Genomic DNA, 20439 nt, shown 5'->3' on the forward strand with positions numbered 1-20439 from the left:
AGGAATACATCCTCGTCTCCGCGTGCTATCGGTTATCTCTAACCGAACTCCTTACTTGTGATTTAACTGCCTGTGAGAGCCTTCGTGCTCGAGTTAGTTGTATCCTCATATAGGTTACTTCACCTAGTTTGCATTAGGCTCATCCTTATATTCCGCAAAGCCTAATATTGCAAAGAAAGAATTAAAACTTGTAGAAACCTATTCACCCCCCTCTAGGTTTACCATCTCTATACTTTCACGAATATCTTGGAGGGTTGAGAGCTGTTGCATTGGCGACAGGGACCAATCGAGAGATCTCGTTGCATCATACAAGTTATCATCCACTTCATCATCAAGTTATCTCCGTTGTGTTCATACCGTGATCATCATCACCACCATTGCTTACTGAGAAGATCGGGCCACCCCTTATCACACACGTATGACGAGAAGGTTCAACTAGCCCGTGACGGCGATGGCAACCTTCCCTTCACCGGGCGTAGGGGTTCGCTCGAGTTTTACAACACGGGTAACCTCTTTGAAGGAATGCCGACACACGGAGAGGCGGTGGAGGAGGAGGAATAGAACGACAGAGAGAGAAAAAAGATGACGGTGAGGGCGAGTAAGACGTCGATGGTAATGATGAGGATGAGAAAGACGCCGGTGGTAATGATGAGGATGAGAAAGGCGACGAGTAGGATTCCGACAAGATAGAGGGCGGCATTGATAGGGCCGACAAGAAGAAGGCAACGGCGGGCACAAGGGTCCGTGGAAGCCGCTGGAAGATTAGTGCCTGTGCGAATCATGCAAGACGTTAAGCATCAACGTTATCATTGGCGCCAATCAAAAATATTACGACTATTTGACGAGGATCAAGACCGAGTTCGACAAGCGCAAACACCTGAACAAAGACTAAGCCGTGATGCGAATTAAGAGGAGCCAAAAGGCTATATCGACCTAGTGGAGCATCATACATGCGACGGTGAATCTTTTCCATCACTACCATGCCGACATAGAACAAAGGCATGATCGACGCCTAAAGACAACCCAAACTCTTTCCTCTCGGCTTCATTTATAAGTCGGCTTGTAATAGAGTTCGCGGTTGAAAATCATGTTTGAGGTTGTGTTTGGAGGATGTGGCTGGGAACTCGCGTTCCTAGAAACGACACCAACAAGCTGGATACTCTAACACATGATCGATCGTGTTACTGAAAGATTACTGCACTAGCCAGCTGAACCAAAAGTCTGAACTGATGGAAAGAGACTAGGCAGTGTATTTATATTCAACACTCCCCCTCACAGCTAGGCTATTTTTAGTCCTTAGTATGGGTTCGGTGCGGGCAGCAAAATCTTTTTTTCTTTTATTTTTAAAACTGCGTGAGCACTTGAGCTTTTGGCTCTGATACCATAAAAGATTGTTGCACTAGCTAATTGAACCAAAAGTCCAAACTAAGAGAGAGGGGGCCGGTCATTACACTCTAACACTCCCCCTCACGTCTATAAAGATACTCTAACACATGATCGATCGTGTTACTACTGCATGATATCTTTTCTTCTATAAAGATAAGACACATTTTATCGCTTGTTCTCGGAAAAAAAAACTACTGCAGGAGATCTGGGTCCGTACTGTATTTTACTCGTCGTATATTTTCTTGCCCACGACGGAAGAGCCACGTAGTGGCAGGAGCGAGTGCAAGATGTCACGCCAGACCCACAAATCGCACCCTCCCCCGGCCATCGCCCTCCCGCGAGGCAACCAAAGAAGAAACCACTGCAATAAACTGAGCAATCCGACAGCGAGATCCCCCTTCCCAGATTTCTCGCCCTGGCATCATCGCCAAAATCAACGAGGCGAGGCTCCGATTTCGTGCCCCGCCCATACGTCCACGGGAAAGGGCAAAGGGGAAAGTGAAATTGATCCGAAAGCGTCCAAGGGGAGCCGCGCGCTTTTCATATCGACTCGGCTACAAAATCATGTGGCCTGAGGTTGCGCCACGGTAGGCTGCCGGGAGCGGACACGCGTCCACACTTACTTGGCACCTGTCCCGTCCGCCCTCCGCCGCCCGGACTCGTATATAGCTCGCCTGCGCACGCATCCTCCAGTTCCTATCTATCCTCGCTTTCCCCTCCCAACTGCTGCCACAGATAGCAATCCCCACCCACGCACCAGTACCTTTCTAGGAGATGATGAGCGGCGGCGGCGGTGCCATGGATTCCGGGAGCAGTGGTCCGGCCGGCGTGGCGCCGTTCGTGGCCAAGACGTACCGGATGGTGGACGACCCGAGCACTGACGGCGTCATCGCCTGGGGCAGGGGCAGCAACAGCTTCGTCGTCGCCGACCCCTTCGTCTTCTCCCAGACCCTGCTCCCCGCCCACTTCAAGCACTCCAACTTCTCCAGCTTCGTCAGGCAGCTCAACACCTACGTAAGTGCGCTGTATCGAATTTGATAGCTCGGCGGAATTTCATTCCTCAGGGGAAAATTAGCAGCTAACAGTATGAGTTAACACACAGTAATCTGTAGTATAACTGAACTTCGTGTCACCACTCGGCAGTTATTTGCTCTAGCGAACACGAGTCGAGTACTGAAGCTGATCTGTACTGTACTTGGATTCTGGCAGGGATTCCGCAAGGTCGATCCGGACAGGTGGGAGTTCGCGCACGTGTCCTTCCTGCGGGGGCAGACGCACCTGCTGCGCCAGATCGTGCGCCGGAGCGGCAGCAGCGGCAAGCGCAAGGACGAGCTCGGCGCCGCCGGCACCGCGGACGACGACGAGGACGGCAGCAGCGCCACGATGGTGGCCATGGAGGTGGTCCGGCTGCGGCAGGAGCAGAAGGCCATCGAGGACCGCGTGGCGGTCATGTGGCGCCGGGTGCAGGAGACGGAGCGCAGGCCCAAGCAGATGCTCGCCTTCCTCCTCAAGGTCGTCGGCGACCCCGACGTGCTGCGCCGCCTCGTCGGCAACACCGCCACCGGCTCGAGCGGCAGCCCCCGAGGCCACGACGGCGGCCGGGACGAGGCCGGCGCGGCGGTCAAGAGGCCGAGGCTGCTGCTCGACCAGCAGCAGCTCGGCAGGAAGACGCCCGTCGACGGCAACGGCGTCGCCGGGAACGGGCTGTTCTACGGCGTCAGCCACGACGCGTACGTGCCGGAGCCCAGCGTCGACTTCACCGGCTTCTACACCGGCGGCGACGGGTTCAGCGACGTGCAGCTGGACGGCGGCGGCGGGGACCCGCCGACGTACGCGTTCCCCGTCGACAGCACCGGCTACTGAATGACTCACCGCGCGAACGCGAACCGCTTGGTTGGTTCGGCCGGCTGGCGCGGGCTTCGCCCACCGATTTGTGTACGTATTTTGTGGCGAATTGCCCGACGGCTCGGCCGTCCCGAACCGCTCTGTAAACAAAGGAAATGCTAGGTTAGGCTAGTGTACCCAGGCAGGCTGCTGCTACCAGTACCAGTCAGGTTCTTCCTTCCTTTCGGTGTGCGCCCCTGGATTGTGGGGCATCCGGATATACAGGCGCGCGCTTAATAATTAAGTTGTTGTAAAATCAGAAACATTGCTCGGCCACCGTTTCTTCTTGTATGTGTAGACAGCAGATGCGTGCGTACACTGACGATCACTCGTTTCTCAGACACACCAAGAAGAAGAGTAATGGCCCACACCAAGGCATACTTCCCATACTGAACGAAATTCAGTTTCTGAATCAAATTTGTTTGTCGCGGGCTTCAAGCCAAACTGTCTGCAAGAGCATCTCACTCAGCCCCGCGGCCTATTTTTTGCCGGAGGAACAAATTTCTCCCACTCACCTCCCATGAGTCCAAAATTCGCCGGGGAGCAAACCGTTCAGCGTGGCTGTCTTCTCGTTTCTACCATGGGAAGGCTGCCGCCAGAAAAACCCCTCCCGCCCAATCTTCTCAATGTAGAGGCCTGAATCTCGAATGCAAAACTCTCACTACCCCTCCCATTCCTCTCTCTTCTCTTTTCTCTGACATTAACGCCTTCTCCAGCAGGACGTGCTCCGACGACGGTGGGAGGCCTCGCGCCGGCGGGAGGGCCAGCGGGAGGAGACCGATCCGCCGCCAAGGCGGTGTCATTGTCCTCGATGACGATGACAACAGCGGGGAGGGCTACAGCAGCCACGTGTCGGACGACGACAGCAGCAACCCCGCATGTAGAACGCCTATACATATGTGTATTTAGGTTTTTATGTAGCCTAATCAACGTCAAATTTGAATATATGTATGAATTCGACAAAACTCTTTCGAACTCACCTATAGTTAATGAAATCCCCACGGTTATCCTATATTTTAGCTGAATTTTGTTCAGTTTTGACTGAAATTTGTCTGAAATTCAAACCTCCAGCCGACTTAGTTGGGGGATGACTAAGAGTTCAACACTCCTAGGCCAAAGTTGCCTCAAATCCGGCACTATTGTGCGTCGGATTTCAGCCTGGGGGTACCAACGAATGGAGTTGCTCTAAGCCAGGAAGTCCAAGCACGTTCATAACCTCCTACGTACTTCCTCCATTCTAAAAAAAGCTTCATAACATTTTCTATATACGGATAAATCTATAGCTAAACATGTTTATATACTCTTCTTCCATTCTAAAAAAAAGCTTCATAACTTATTCTAGATACGGATAAATCTATAGCTCAAACATGTTTATATACCTTCGTATTCAGATAAAGTTTTTTTTAGGAACAAAGGGGAGTACTTGTTTTCTGAACTTGAAATCCGGTGTACAGGTAAAATATACAACTGAAGCACGTTCATAACCTGTTTAAAGATACAGGCTACAATCTAAAAAAGCAGCGTGTCATCGAGAGACAACACCTGTCAGTCAGTCAGCAAACGCAAACGCTGTGCAACTGCAAGTACTACTACTATAATACAAGGCCAACGACGAAGTTCCAGCGCGGTTGGACTGGCATAAAATTCACCCAAGGCCATTTGACAAAACGCCCCCAATCAGGCTGACAGTATAGCACGATCTGGCACTTAAATTTCGACAAGTAGGTATAAAGGCCATAAGAGTGATGACCTGAGAAGGTGGCTAATGCTAAAATAGGCATACACGACACCAAGGGCCACGCTGAGGTGGGCCCAAGCCAGGGTTAGACCACACGATACAGACCAAATGTCTTGTACTAGTAGTAGCACCTTTTTGAATTAAAAGAACAAAGCCCTGGAGTATGGACCAGTTTAAGTTGGCCAACTGCACAAGTTGAATCAGATAATACAATAACAAAATGCGGCTGATCCCTGTCGCACTAGTAAATTACACGGTGGTTATTTCAGAATCATAAAACATGCGTCCGTAATTTGGTTACACATGTAATTGCAGCCAGGAGGAAGTGCATCTATATATCTTGATTATGTCAAGACCATATACCCAGGACACGACTATGTGACCGACTGATCTCCTAGAACACTTGTACGCGAGACGACACGCCAAAACAACAGGGTGGGAGTGAGACAGATTGGTCTTACAGAATTTACACTGAACAATTCCTCACTTCCATGACAAGGTTAAAACAGATTCAGAAGCAGAACGTCTCCTCAGCTCTTCCAGCTCTACAACCTGACATACCCAAGTTTCAGCAGTAAGTACATACAATACGGTACAGGAACAGGCATAGGTATCTAATATAATGTCGCACTTGAAACTATTACAGCCAATTGCAGATTAAGTTCCATTGTACCCAACCATGAAGATATAACATGAGCAAAAGGAAGATATCACATGACCAAGAAGGAGAGTCTTACGTGAACATCTGTGGACGGTTACGGGAAAGCTGAGGACGCTTCACTGGTGAGATTATCATATTTCGCAGAGCTGCAGAAGAATTGTTCATGTTAGCTCCAAACACGGACCGTGGCGGCTGTCTGGGTCTCATATCCATTGGAGGTGCTGCATTATGACCAGGAGATCCTGTAGACAGCTCAAACGGACTAGACGTCTGGGGTCTTTGCCTTGGTTGTGCAGCCCACCCCTCGTCTCTGCGCCCTGGGGTTTCAGGAGGATCAATCGATCCTGCAACCAGTGAATGAGCTGTTTTTGTGGAGAGCTAAAAGCAGTGCAATAACTTGTAGAAAACCAAACTATTGCGTTTAACATATTCCTGGCTGGATGTATAGCACAAAAGGAGCTACCTCAACAGATACTCAAAAGGCAAAGTATTGGATCAAATGCTTTACTGCCTATAAGTGATAGACTGAACAACTAAATCAACTGGAGTACATGATTCCATAAATTACCTTGTCTCAGAGGGTCGCCGCCATCCAATATGTTGGGCATGCCCGAGAACATGTCTGGCTGAGCTCTTGGGAAGTAGTTGTTTGCAGGTTGAATGGCTGAACGTTTTACAGACTCATACTCATTCCTCAGCTGATCATACATCTCGTCAAGCTTCCTCTTCTGCCTGGAAAGGAAAGCGCAATCAGTTCATACATCTTATATGAAGCAGAACTTTGCCCAATAATGAAAACATTGGAAAACTAGACTAACCTAGATTTCTCTGCAAATTTTTCTTGTAGCTCCTGCTTATCCCTCGTCAAGTTTTCAATCTCTTGTTCCATCAACTGGCATCTTTTGGCCATCTTCTGGTAGGCAGTATGCACTTCTTCCAGTTTCTCACTGAACTTTGCCTGCATAAGTTCACACTTTTGCCTACATTGACCAACAATTCTGTTCATCTTGTATTGCATCTCCAGTTCCTTTTGTCCAATATAAAACATGACACTCCTGTATGCACTTTTCATAACTGATTTGTATCATGTTTAAGGAAAAGCTAAATGATCACCATACTAGTAACAAAAGAAAAAACCTTGGAAAATAGTAGCACCAAATTGATATTATTAACTCACTTCAGCAACCTTCTTTTTCAATTTTACTTTGTTCAAATTACTGGAAAACTGAAGCAGGAGGTTAATCAGACACCACATTTCATACGGCAGACAGAGACGTCGTTCAACGAAACAACAGAAGAATAATCCTACTGTAGGCCATGTGAAAAAAATTAAGGATACGTATCTGTGGAGAAACTCCAGTCATTGACATCTGAGGTAACAAATGAAGTTATCAGAACAGATGAACTACAGAAAAATATACAGCATATGTAATTCTGGATCAAATTCAAAAGGTACTTACATTCGTCCATTCGTCGCTTGGATTTACGTCAATTTGCTTCATATGGCTGAGAAATAACAAAATATAAAGTTCAGATGATATCATCCTAGTATAACATTGATGCTAAGTTTAACCTCAGGTATGAAAAGTGATAAACAACCTTCAGTAACATGTTAAAAAGTGATGTAAGTATTTAAGGTTCTAATTAGGAGAAAATATAGATGAGAAATACGCTCATAGGTACTCTTGCATCATTAGGTACTACAAACTAATGCAGGGCAAGAGAAATGTAGCTTGCACAAAAGATAAAAAATGTTATATCAAGGGTTAACAACTCACGATTTAGAGAGCACTTGATCACAAATAGGACAAGCACCATCGTTACTGAGTATTTTCTTTGCATCCTCCGTACCTGCACAAGAGGTATCGGTTAAAATCAAGCATGTTTTTTTCAGTAGCAGCAGAACATATGAACTTCAACTTCTTTACAGTTAGAATTGGATCAAACAGAAAGAGAAAAGATTGAATTCATACATAACAGATGGCCACATGTTGTTGATATGGCCTGCCCTTCCAAGTCCCGCCAGCAAGCATTGCACTTCATTTTGTGTGCCAGAAAAAACCTGCAGGTAGAAACACAGATATATGACATGCAGTACACAAACTGAACATAACTACACAACAAAATCCAGTGAAAACAGATAAGACTTCAGTGGATAAGAAGCACCAAAATGCATGACAACTGCAAATAATTACAACATAAATGCAGAAATAACTCTATTTACTGTTTTAACTTGATGACATGTACAAGTACAACAACCATGCAGGCATTTGTACAACACAATACCATATCTTTTAGTGTTAGTTTTGAATATATAAATTTTACAATTAAAAAGAATCACATGTTTACTGTGCATCACACATTTACCAGTGATACCTTGGTACCATACTGTAAAACAATACATGAATTGTCACAAACATTAGAGATTTTCAACTGGAAACACAATAGCTGAAAACAAGATAATCTAAATGAAAATGAGAAAACAATCAGGCTTAGATTGAAGTGAAGCATACAGTTTCTATTACCTCCATTATACATTACCTCATGTTTGACTACACTGTATTGGCCTATACATCCCAGATCAGAGATGAGAAAAGGTATATTTCTACTTTGAACAGGAATCCTAAGAATACTTAGTTTGTCCGTTGAACTCCATCAACAAAGAAGCATAAAATGGATTTTTAAAGGCCAGAGAAGGCGCAGTTATAACGTTCTCTGAATATGCTTCAAGTGATTTTGTATCACATTTTTTTATCATACTTATGAGTTTCAGGTTTCAATCATTTGCTGCTTAAAACCCTTCTGCTGTAAGTGTAATTAACTTAACACTCATATATCCAGTCTTAGTAAAGCAGGTTGTCATGATGAGTTCCTAACCAGAAACACAGATTTAAATGATCATGTAATAAAACTTTGCCACCTAAAATCCCACCTGAAACTTTGGTAGATAAGAAAATTGGAAATCAACATGCACTTCATGAATTTTGATAATTCAAATTTGCCAGTCAGTTATGAGCAACATATATTAAGATGTTAGAGTATCAACCTGTGCATTTATAACCGCCTTCAAAATAGTAGGTATCACGCGGCAGAGGACAGGATGAACATACAATGGAATATCAGATATAAAGAAGACATGGTGTACCATTTCGTCTATATTGTAACCCGGCTACCTATATCCCTGATTTTGTAGGCTTAATCAAGTGGACAAGCTTTCTTACAGCTGCTAAGTAGCTATAATATGTTTGGACATGTACTCAGTCAAATCCACTGTGATAACAGCGGTAGCGGCACTAAAGACTGCTCAGTCAAATCCTCTCTAGTACTCCATAACACAGACAAGAGTTCACTAGTGCATAAACGAAATAGTATCCCACAACGTTTAACTACTAATTCACAATCAGAAAGCATTAACTCTTGCAGGAGGCAGGAACTAAGAAATCACAGCCTAAGAATCAAATTTATATAGCAGCTCAAAAGGCATGATCCAACATTCCAACCTGCTTCAAAATTCAAATAGGTGATAGTTGGTTCACATGTCCAATTTTAGTCTCACAAGATCTCAACAGTGAAGGTAGTAAGTAGTATAATTCAAAATAAGCCAGCATCATAATTTCGTTTCAAGTTTTGGGTCGGGGGCAGTATCACTTTAGATGAAGCTTAGCATCCAGAGCACCAAACGACGCAGAACTAAGCAGACACAACATATGATCGTCGTGTCTGAAGAAATTGCACTGCATCCTTCAGAATCTAACGTTTACGGCAGCAGCTCACAGATTAGGCACACCATAGAAGCTCAACAGCAGTTGCAACTTTACCCATGGAACCATAGCAACAGCGTGACCAACTGCACCTGCAAAACTAGCCAATTACTCGCCTACTTGGCTCACAAGGGTAGTGGCCGCAATCGATCGAAGCCTCGGCAAGCTACAACACATGGGATCGCAAAACCTAACCATCTCGTGCAGCACGGGCTCCACAAATTAACCCACAGCGAAATCGGAATGAAAATCCCCCGGAAAATCTCGCGTCCACCACAAACGCGCACGAAAACGTTGGAAGCGCAGGCAGGATATGAACTAAATCCTCGGAAATTGGTCGTAGAAGAAGGTGGCCCAAAGCAGGCCCCAGCGGGCGGCGCAGCGGAAAAAGCAAAGCGAGACGGGGCGAGCGGTTACCTGACGCAGACGCGCGTGGAGGTGTGGACCTCGTGGGCGACGGTGGTGATGGTGCTGGTGCTGGTGTCGAGAGGCGGGTCCCCGGCGAGGACGAAACCCTCTCCGTCGAGGGCTCCGGGATCCAGGGTTCCGCTCCGCCGAGGAGGCGGGCGGGCGGGCGAGAGGAGCTGGGCTGGGCTGGGGGAATGGGGGTAGCCGTAGAGGTGGTGCGACGAGGGAGGGTTTCAAACGCGTGGGGAAGCGGCCGGTGCGTTGCGGCCGCGACGAGAAGCGGCGGTGAGTGGAGACGGCCGCTCTGCCTCTGTGTGCTGGGCTACTTCTGCAGTTCGCAGACACTTTTGTGGGCTGCCATTCCTGGGCTGGGCTTCCAGTTGGACTTACTCGTGGAGTCATGGGCTGAGAACATGTCAGGCCGTCACGGGTTATCTCTTGTTATATTGGGTTACAATTATTCGTGAGGAACCTCAAAAAAAATAAATCCTATGAATTCCCTCAAAACAATTTTTTTTTTGTTTTTTTGCCGGTACTCAAAAAAAATATTCGTGAGGAACCATTTATTCCTATGAAAAAGGATGGCCGTGTTAGGGAGGATTCTAGTGTCCCTCAAGCAAATACCACCCTAGTTCCTTTCTTCATATAAGCCATTCTTGCTGTTTAAAATGTAACGGGCAAAACGTTCTAAATTTGTGAACAGAACAAGAAGCCCACAAGACACACCACATTTATTTTCGATAGGAATTTATTAGTATCCTAAATGTTGTGTAACACAATATGCAAGAAATTTGCATCCGATCTCTGCATAACCCAAAGATGAATATAACCCAAACCAACCAAACATGAATGTTTCGTCAACTACCGAATTTTGATGGCAAAAAAAGAAAAATAGGCTCAGGTAGAGGAGGTATAGTCTGAAAACTGCATGGTCATTCACGCCATGTAAAAGCCTCCTTTGGTGCCCCTCGGTTTAGGTACATGCAACCATAAAAAGCTCTGTGTGCTTCGGCCGCTGAAGATCAAACCAAGTTTCTTTTTTTTTTCAAAATGGGAAGATTGGACCAACTGTGAACAACAAACTCAATGTGTGCATGAGTAAATAATCTACAGAGTAGAGGGTGTACAGGCAGTGGTGTTGTCACACCAACTTCTGGAGACAAAGAAAGTTCTCAGGAAGTTCAGGTTCCATACCTGATTCATAACTAGGAAAATTGTTTGGGTCTTCACTAACCGGGGCTAAAAAACCTGAAATCCAAAATGCTAGAAGTTTTATTCGCTCTTTGGTTAAAAGGATAAATCCCTGAAAAATCCAAACCTCAAATGCAAACAGAATACCTACTATGCCAACCGATAAGAGCCATGAAGAGCTAGATCATGGATAAGAAAATTATCCTGGAGGTCGAGGATAGTTTTATCAATAATGCTGGGTCTACGGACAAATTGTTACGGGAATCGACTTACGGCCATACGTGGGCTGCTGCTGTTCTCCCAGGCTGAATTCTCTTGGACCCACAGTGTGACTCTACCCAATTGCACGATGCCACGCCTGATTCCGTAGGTTCATTCCGTAACTTGATTCTGTAGGTGTAGCATTACCGTAGTTTTATTCCTAGGACTATCAAATAAAATACGAGCATGCTCGTGACATAAAGATTTATCTTGGTTCATGCCAAACAATTCTTCATACAATTTATTTGGATCTACAAATCATTGGAATAGGGTGAGAGGAAGAAGGGCAAGGAGGCCATAACTTGAGGGTTTGATAGTTTTCATCACCATGTTGTTATCCACCACTATCTTCAATTTTGAAGTTGTTGGGTTCGTCGTTATTCCTCAATATGGTAAGTGGGTAATCAAACATTACAATGCTTGCACATATTGCACATTTTTTGCAATAAAGGATGGGCGAATATGGCTTTGAGCCACTAAAGAGCTATTTTCATGGTTACCACACCAGCTGTCAAACTTAGGCCTGCTTGCCTACGACCTAATCTTGGTACCAATCAATAATGATTCATTTCAAATTGTGAGCCTATTAATGAGAGTTCTTTTGTGGTACCCTCAAATAAATAACAGCCCTTTATTTTCGTCCATCTAAAGGCTAAAAAAAATTCATACCACTCACCAAAACCTGACCGGTATGATACATACCTCTGCTAATTTTCGTAGCAAAACAGAAAAAGGCCGAAACCGGGCCCCAGCCGAGTAGACAGCCTAGGCCCAGAAAATAGGCCCCAGCCCACGTACCAACCTTTCGTAGCGTGGAAGGGGACGAGACCAGCCTGCCCTGACCCTCGTCCATTAGCACCTTGCTGTGTGGGGTTCCGTCGCCGATCTTCGGCTGACGCAACTCTGGTGACACAGCTGCCGGCATGCTTAGCTAGATCTCCACCTCGCTCTCCTTCGGCCGCCCACTTCCCGGCGCCACGCCCTTGACCTCGGCCATGTCGTCCTCGCTCACCAAGGCGACCTAGCTCGTTACGATGCTCCGGGAGCGGGTACTGGCGGTCATCGCGATGCGCCTTCTCCGGCAGAGGTACTTCCCGGTACTCTTTGATGCTGGTCGTGGCCGCCGCCGGGTACCGCGCCGTCGCTCCGGACTGGCGAGGGTACGAGCTATCCGACCAGCCACTGGAGGCGGAGGCGGCGTCGTACGATGACCTGCAACATGATCTCCTCGCCCTCCTGGATGCGTTCTCTGTCCCCAAGGTAGTATATCCATCCTTGATTCTCGGACATTTTTAGGGAAATAGTTTGTACAGTCCCTAGGGTCAGTTCTTTGTTGGGGATAAATAACTCTTGGTTGCTGTTGGTGGTGGTGTCCTGAAATCGATCACTCTGTGGATCCCTTTGATCACCTTAGTTCCCAAAAAATGACTGGAGTAACTAATCATGTATAAATTGCTGGATGCATGCCGAGGACTGCTCCTATTTTTTGCTCTGAAGCCAAAACACATGGCATTGCATATTTGAAGGATTTGAGATAAATTGCTTCAAAAGTTAACCCTTTCATAATCTGTGAACAATACGAAAAGTCTTCCCGCGATCGTAGGATTTTTTTATCTTTTGTGAGAAACAGCTCTAGAGAATCATGCAACGTACTCTAGTCTTGGGTCAATTGCTATAATTCCAGAATTCTAGTCTATCTATGAAGAAACTAGTACGGAGTATATTTTTGTCCTGACACAGGTCAAATATCTCGGTAACTAACCTGGAATATATATTTGTTGTTTACAAGTATTTTTTGTCACGCTTTTAATAGCCAGATGTGCCAGACTTTTATTGTACATTGTTCTCTTATTTCTTTATCTGTAGTATCAAGTTGATGATGGGTATGAGTATCATTGAGTTGATACCAGAAATGTAGTTTGAAAGTAGTTTTTTTTTTTGCTTTATTGGCTTGTTAAATTGTTTTCATTGACGCTCTGTTCATGTGTTATGGTGATGTACAATTAAAACTATGAATGTATGCATCGCATAATTTAAACCTCACTAGGAACAAGAATAAAGAGTAACTTCTGCAAAACTATAGTCTATCTCTGGTCTCTTAATTTACAACTGAATGCTGATTTTACAAATGCAGAAGGTTAAAGATAATTGTACGCACTAAAAAGCCTAGGTATTTCACATATTATACATTTTAATTTCATGCTTCATAAATACAGCTTTCACTTTCCGTGGACCATCATATTGTATGCAAGTTGCAGCAAACTGCACACATATAATTTTGTTGATACTGGTTCTGTTCATGCTGTTTGGTTACTAATTCATAATTAATTTTGAAATGAAACTTCACAGGTTGTCCTTTCATGATCGGCATATGTACAGGTGTCCCGATGGATGGGGCAATATCCCAAGAGCAATGGCTGCTCTTGTCAGTTTGGTTTGGTTCAAATCCTGTCCTCCTGCGACTGTGATCATTGCTGGAGCATGAAGCACCAGATACAGCATTATTCGTTCTGTATCTGACAAGTCATGGAGATGTAATGGATGCTTTAATGGAGTCCAGCTACCCCAACTGGTAACCAAATCTTCTGCGCGTCACCAAGAAACTAGTAGTCAGATCAAGATTTGTTCTTATCTGTGGTACATTTGGTAACGGTTCCAGAATTGTTATTGTTCTAATTTACTCTTACAGTGTTGTCAGCTTGGTAGCTCCATGGAGGAGTCTTGTTGTATTTAAATAAATCCAGAGAATCCAATTATGTATTGCAGCATCATTGGGGATTCACAAACTTGGTGATGTTGGGTTGTTTTGTTATGTGTAAGTGAACTGGGGATTCTGAAAAAGAAAGAGTTTTCTAAACCAAATGTATGTTGTTTGATATTGTATGATGACAATTGCTCAAACTTCTTGCTTTTCTGGTGTCTGCGACCACTTGATGGGGTTAATAACTTTTTTTAGAAATCATGAATAGGGTTAATTAATTTTTTTTAGAAATCATGAATAGGGGTTAATAACTTTGCTAAGATGATGTTCATGCTATGAAATTTTATCCTTTCTACTGCTCCCTGGTGGAATCAACAGATAGTACTTGAAATTTTAAGTAAAGGAACTCCTGAAAACTCTATGAGCAAGCAAATATACAATTTTTACATCTTATGTGTTCAGTCACGAGGGCATATTCCATTCCAGCTGCTTGAACACGACATATTCGAAACTATTGTATCCTTGTGATGGCTCTTCAAATGAACACACTCCAACATGAACCTTGAACTTCACATACTCGAAGCTGCTTGTATCCCTGTAATGGCTCTTCAAATAAACACACTCCAGCTTGACCGCTATTGTACTCCCTGAATGCAGCTTGCAAGAACTTATGATTGGATATTGGAACAGCCATCACAGAACTCCTAATTTTAGTTTGTCATATCCAGTTTTTCGTCTTGTACTTTCAAATAGTCCTTGTGGCGCAGTAACGAATTGTTTCATGGACTATCAACAAAGCCAGAGTGCACTTAAGAACCTTAAACACATCTGTTTCAAAAAAAAGTACCTTAAACACATGTACATGATTTCAAAACTTGTATACAGAGTTGCGAAGCAATATAAACTCAACTGATAATATCATACTTTCAAGAGATAAATAAAAAACTGTCCCCAGTGAGTAACTGAGTAAGACTTCGTTTTAGATCGCAGACTCTAGAAGTCCAGAATGAGAAACAAAAATGCATACACAAATAGTATCATTGTTTTATCGTGTATTATCAGAGTTTAACCTATAGAATTTACAGATGCCCATAAGGGATATAACTGGTACCTATTCTCTCATTATCCAGTCATGTTTGATGGCAAAATCACGTTCAACATTGCTCAAAAGATTTTTGGGCCGAAAGCTAGAAAAATAACTATTGTTTGATAGAATGCTCAAAATGATTCCAGGGAGAGGAAGTTTCTTAAACTCAATTGGTTTTCCAACGACCAGATGTAATGGAGTCGCAAAAGGGATGGGAGTCTTGTGTTACAGTGTGAAGTTAGACCATGTGAACTCTTGAATGCCAACGGGATACTGAACTGAAATTATTTTGCCATTTACATAAATCAAATCAGTGGAAATGTACAAAAGAGAAATTATGTATGATGAAACTGTCCTCACCGCACTACTAAGAATCTTCATCTTTGGCAGTGGCATAAATCCAACAAGGTCCAGGCCACCCAAGCGGATGGGGAGAACATGGTGAGGTTCATAACCGAATACTGCAAAAACAGAACACTGAAATCACAAATCCAACGGACGCTACCATCTTGCGAAGGTGTGACCAACGAAACAGCAGTGAACCAGCGGCTGACGGCCAAACTTGCGACGAGCCGATGACGGTACTTGGCGGCGGTGGCGGCTGCAGCGACGGAACCCTAGGCTTCGTACCTGAACGTGCTCGATGTGGCGGCGGCGTCGCTAGCCGGTGGATGTGGCGGTGGAGTGGATGTGGCGGCGGCGGCTGCATGGTGTGCGTGGCTTCCTTGGTCAACTCTATTAGCCAATTGCTGGGCCGGCCCAAATACTATTAAATTGATCTTCTTTTCATTATTCATGCCTTGCTGGGCTGTTGGACCTATTCTATCACGTTCAATCCCGACCGTTGTCTCAAATCATACCTCTTCCTTTTTGAGGAGTGGTAAAAGGTACTGTAAAACAAGCCATTAATGAAGCAAATACAATTTTACTTTTATCAAGCAAAATAACACTACTGCAATTAAGTCCGCCCAACAAAGAGATGAGACTCCAACAAGCCATAGTAGAGCGATGGACTTAAGGATACAACATGTTTTGATCACTTCCGATGGCTTGTCTGCGTTGAAGAGTAATAATATGCCCAGTCTATGTCGGCATTGTGTCAAGATCAAGCACAAGAAGTGTTATCCCCCTAGCATATACTACTTCAGAGGAAGCATATACACCCGGATCAAAAGTGAATTTCCGGTAAAAATCTCCACTACTTTAGTGGATTGAGCCCATAAATATTTTCCAAAAAATCATGTTCAAACTCTATCAGCACATAGAGAAACAAAATAGATTTCCCTACGAATAGTATCACTTGGTTACTATTTATGTTGCAAATATCTTCTTTTTTGTTTCAACTTAGTGGCATTTTCTTTTGAATATAGTGAAATGATAAATACGCATGGTTTTAATCCACTGACAAATCATATGCCTTGGTAGTTTTTGGTTATGCTCGAACTACTTTGGAGCAAGATAAAAATGATAATTATTTCCAGTCATCTGTTAACAGTCATGATTATTAAGGGCAGGAACCTCGACCAGCCAAAATGGCTAGTCCACCCTCTCCAAAACGTTAGAGAAATATTTCTGGCTTCATTTCATATTAGTTTTGATTTAATTCAAAATTTGTACTAAATCAGTGATAACTAATATGGAACAGAGGGTATCTAAAGTTGGTTGCTCCGTGTTTGCTCTCTGCAACCAATCAGAATAATCAAACATGAGCTCGGAAAGTTGATTGGTCTCATCCATCTTTATCCTTTTAACTGAACCAACCTTATTGATCCTATCACACTGAGAGTACTTGGGTACTATGAAGCTCCGACCCTCTATTCCAAGGAATGTGTGGCTTCCGATTGTTTAGTAATTTTTATCGAGGAGCTTAGAAGAGAAGATACGGGTATCTCTAGCAGTCTAGCTAGCTGTGCGTTCTGAATGAAATTGAAAACGTCACTCTGATTGTGGATCACCGTCAGGAAGGTCAGTATTTAAACTAGCACGTCCGGAAATTTGCAACGTTTGAACGGTTTGCATGTCCACAGATTGACAACCCATTTTCTCGATCGGTTTTTCGCCTGTGTACATTCACCTCCGACCATGGCGAGTTCGATTCAGAGGTCGAACCTCCCTCACATGGCGTCTACGGTGACGGTGGTGAGTAAGGAATTTCTATACCGGGAAAGCTCAGGGCCCTGGTAGCTACGGTAACGAGAGCGAGATGTCGCTTTGATGTACGGCATAGGCTTTCCATCAAACCATGTATTCAGATATGCATTCAGATATCCGACGACCGAGGCCGAAAGGAGAATCAGAATAAGCTCTGAAGTTAACGCATTCACCAATCACCAAACATTCATGCAAAGCTATTGCCACTCCACTCGCGTAATTATTGCCGACCCCTATCCTACGACAAAGCGAACAACGTGTATGCCATGTTCTTGATGTTACCATACCAGAAGTAACTTGATTTTACATCAGCAACAGGAGCGCAGGGAGATAAGGAGAAGTGGGCATCGTTTTCTCATCTTTTCCCCAGCCGAAATCTCTTGGTGCTCCTGTTCATTTTTATTTTGGTGCTCCTGTTCATTATTAAAAAAATTGGTTGTTCCGTCCATGACCGGTAGAGCAAGATCAGCCAATCGTCCGCACATCTATACTTCTTATAAAGCAAAAATCCAACTAACTGCAATTAATGTTAATCTATCATTCCATACAAACCATTCACATCATATACTACTTTATTAGCCAATCAAATATATCATCGCCACTAATATTTATTATTGAGATACCCTTGCATGCCGGAGGTGCTCATAGGGGTAGGGTGTGCGTGTGTGCGTTCATAGGGGTGAGTGTATGCGCGTGTATGTGAGCGTCCGCGTTTGTACTCTGTTTCTAAAAAAAAAAAAGCTATCCATATCACGATTATTTTTCATACTATTATCCACATAACTAATTTATAGCCATCAAATATATAAAAATAAGGTAAATTAAATTTAGCATCTCGATTTTTTGACCAATTGAACCTTGCAAACTTCTATAGACAATTCATATTTCATGTGTATTGTACCATTTCATTTATACGATTCAATTTCTTAGAAAATTCCCGCAGCAATGCACAGAGTATCTTTGTAGCATCCAAGATAGAGATGTCGTTTGACTAATTCAGTAGATCAAAATTAGAGATGAAAATGGAGCAGAAACTTAATGATGCCACATTTGTTTTCATTTTTTTTTGCGAAAGCGGAAACAAACATAGAAACCTCGAAAACAAATATTTTCGGAAGTAGATGCGAACGGATTCTGGTGAGGACATGGAGCAAAAAAGCGGATGTTTGCCGGAACCATGAGACCCTTGGTCATGAAGGAAAAAATCAAGCAATACAAGAAATCGACAAACTTGATCCCTAACGCTAGCACGATTGCTCTATATATTTGAACATCTTTTAAATAAATGAAAGGGCTGTGTGCATCGATTGATGCAAAGACCGGGGCTATGCTCCCATATCGAAAAAAAGAAAAAAAAAAGGTGAACGTCAAAGTGTGGAGCTTCCTCGCACTCACAATGTGGTTACGTCATCATCTGATCTGGGATGGGCAACTTTGACGATTTAGCTTGGCAAGGTCACATATTGGACCTCCTAGATTAGGTCATGCCAATCAAACCCTGAAATAGAAATTCCATATTAGTTGGAAATGGAATTTTTATTTCCACGCATGTTAGCCGGAAAATGTTGTTTCGTTTTCGTCAAAGAAAATACGTTTTCATTCTGCAAAAAAGTTTTGTTTCCGTCTCCGTATTTTCGTTCCGTTTTAATATTTTTACGGAAAAGTCGAAAAAAGTTCGCTCCATTTTTATTCCTAACCGGAATTGCATCGATCCTTGAGGCTTTTTTTTTTGAAAGGGAGCATCAATCCTAATCGCTGATCTGAATCCACTGGCTTTGTTGTTGTCGACTTGTTGGACCGCGTTGCCCGCAGCCGTCATGTGTTGTCCGTCGCCCCGTCGGTGTTGGTGAACGGGATGCACGGCCCATGATTGCGAGGGCCGCGACGACCGCCGTCACACAACAATGCTCACGCGCGTTTTGCTTTCATCCCGACGGCGCTAAAGAACCTCAACAGAATTTTGAAATGATCAGGAATCAGGAATTGAGGACGCGTGCTAGATAAACCAAGAACCAATGCATAGGTTCCTTCGATGTATGATTCATTCGTGTTCCTCGTTGTGCGGTGACTCTTGAGATTGTTAGCCAAATCTTTGGACGACTCATCAATTGAATAGAACATCTGCTGAGGACGTTATCTGTCTGATGGCGCCGTTCTAGCTAAAGGTAATTTGGACGACGCATGGCCCTGGTGCTCCGATTCATTAATTCATTCCATGTGTCTGTCCAAGGTCACATCTTCTAGCATACACCTCGTAGCAACTTTTTTCAAAAGAAGGAGGTTGAGACTTTAGATTTATTCAGTGATAAAAATCTCCCAAGAGCATGCATTAAAAAGTCCAAGGCCACCACGCAACACCAACACACCCGATAATGGGCGAACAACATGCCATTAGGCCCTTATGGCCTGAAAACACATACAACGCCCCATTAACTAGAAACCGGGGGCAGCACCGAGTCACCCTATGATGAAACGGGAATACATATCTGGTCCAACATACCCTCACACCACATGCACTCGCTCGAGAAGCCGTCACCATGGTCAACCGCTATCGTCCTCAAACCCTGTCCCGGCAGGGTGCCGGAACAGAGACTTCTGTCCCCCGAAACTGAGTTTCGCGATGGTGGCGGCGCCCCTGGAGTCTTTTTGGAGTTTCGTCAATTGGTATCGATGTTTTAGGTCAGGACGGCTTAAATAGGCGAAGAGTCGGAGTCGGAGGGGCCACGGGCCTCCTCACAGTAGGGGGGCGCGCCCCCCCTTGGGCCGTGCCGCCACCACGTGTGGGGCCCCCAGGGCTCCCCTCTGGTCCCACTCTGGCTCTCTGGAAACTTCCGTGAAAAATAAGGTTCTGGGCGTTGATTTCGTCCGATTCCGAGAATATTGCCCTAACAGCCTTTCTGGAACCAAAAACATCAGAAAACAGGAACTGGCACTTCGGAATATTGTTAATAGGTTAGTTCCGGAAAATGCATAAAAACATTATAAAGTGCGAGCAAAACATGTAAGTATTGTCATAAAACAAGCATGGAACATCAGAAATTATTGGTACGTTGGAGACGTATCAACTTCATTTCGTGACTAGCATGAATAATGTGCTGGTCCTTAATATTGCAAAAATAGCAAGGCAACAGGGTGGCCATCCCAAATAAATGTAAAATAAACAAATAAACAAATAATGCTCCGCACATTATGTATTGGAGAGATCCTAAA

At 44.2% G+C, this 20439-nt stretch overlaps 2 protein-coding genes and 1 long non-coding RNA gene across 4 annotated transcripts; 1 reads left to right on the plus strand and 2 right to left on the minus strand.

The window, feature by feature from the left end:
• The first annotated feature begins 2160 nt into the window (after window positions 1-2160).
• On the plus strand, window positions 2161-3249 carry LOC124686927 (heat stress transcription factor C-2a-like). Its single transcript, XM_047220802.1, has 2 exons — window positions 2161-2400; window positions 2596-3249. Exons 1-2 carry the CDS (start codon window positions 2161-2163, stop codon window positions 3247-3249), a joined length of 894 nt encoding a protein of 297 aa, XP_047076758.1.
• A 2492-nt stretch (window positions 3250-5741) lies between these two features.
• Window positions 5742-7728, minus strand: LOC124686928 (E3 ubiquitin-protein ligase CCNB1IP1 homolog). Of its 2 annotated transcripts, none has more exons than XM_047220804.1 (7): window positions 7643-7728; window positions 7448-7520; window positions 7130-7175; window positions 7009-7039; window positions 6488-6743; window positions 6238-6401; window positions 5742-5986 (listed from the first exon to the last, which is right to left on the minus strand). In XM_047220804.1, the coding sequence occupies exons 1-7, from the start codon at window positions 7710-7712 to the stop codon at window positions 5742-5744; spliced, it is 885 nt and encodes a 294-aa protein (XP_047076760.1). In that variant the 5' UTR covers window positions 7713-7728. The 2 variants fall into 2 exon arrangements, with proteins under 2 accessions (XP_047076760.1, XP_047076759.1); XM_047220803.1 differs by having other exon boundaries at window positions 5742-6013.
• A 6648-nt stretch (window positions 7729-14376) lies between these two features.
• On the minus strand, window positions 14377-15628 carry LOC124686929. Its single transcript, XR_006998008.1, has 2 exons — window positions 15439-15628; window positions 14377-14819 (listed from the first exon to the last, which is right to left on the minus strand). It is a non-coding gene; the product is annotated as an uncharacterized LOC124686929 (long non-coding RNA).
• Window positions 15629-20439: the final 4811 nt, after the last annotated feature.

This window comes from Lolium rigidum, chromosome 2, assembly GCF_022539505.1.
Source record: "Lolium rigidum isolate FL_2022 chromosome 2, APGP_CSIRO_Lrig_0.1, whole genome shotgun sequence".
In the NCBI taxonomy this organism is placed as follows: domain Eukaryota; kingdom Viridiplantae; phylum Streptophyta; class Magnoliopsida; order Poales; family Poaceae; genus Lolium; species Lolium rigidum.

Coding starts and splice junctions, on each gene's coding strand:
- LOC124686927 (XM_047220802.1), top strand. CDS start 2,161: ATGATGAGCGGCGGCGGCGGTGCCATGGATTCCGGGAGCAGTGGTCCG. Junction 2,401..2,595: donor TCAGGCAGCTCAACACCTAC/GTAAGTGCGCTG, acceptor GGATTCTGGCAG/GGATTCCGCAAGGTCGATCC.
- LOC124686928 (XM_047220803.1), bottom strand. CDS start 7,712: ATGAAGTGCAATGCTTGCTGGCGGGACTTGGAAGGGCAGGCCATATCA. Junction 7,176..7,447: donor GATCAAGTGCTCTCTAAATC/GTGAGTTGTTAA, acceptor GTTATTTCTCAG/CCATATGAAGCAAATTGACG. Junction 6,402..6,487: donor AAATTTGCAGAGAAATCTAG/GTTAGTCTAGTT, acceptor TTTCCTTTCCAG/GCAGAAGAGGAAGCTTGACG.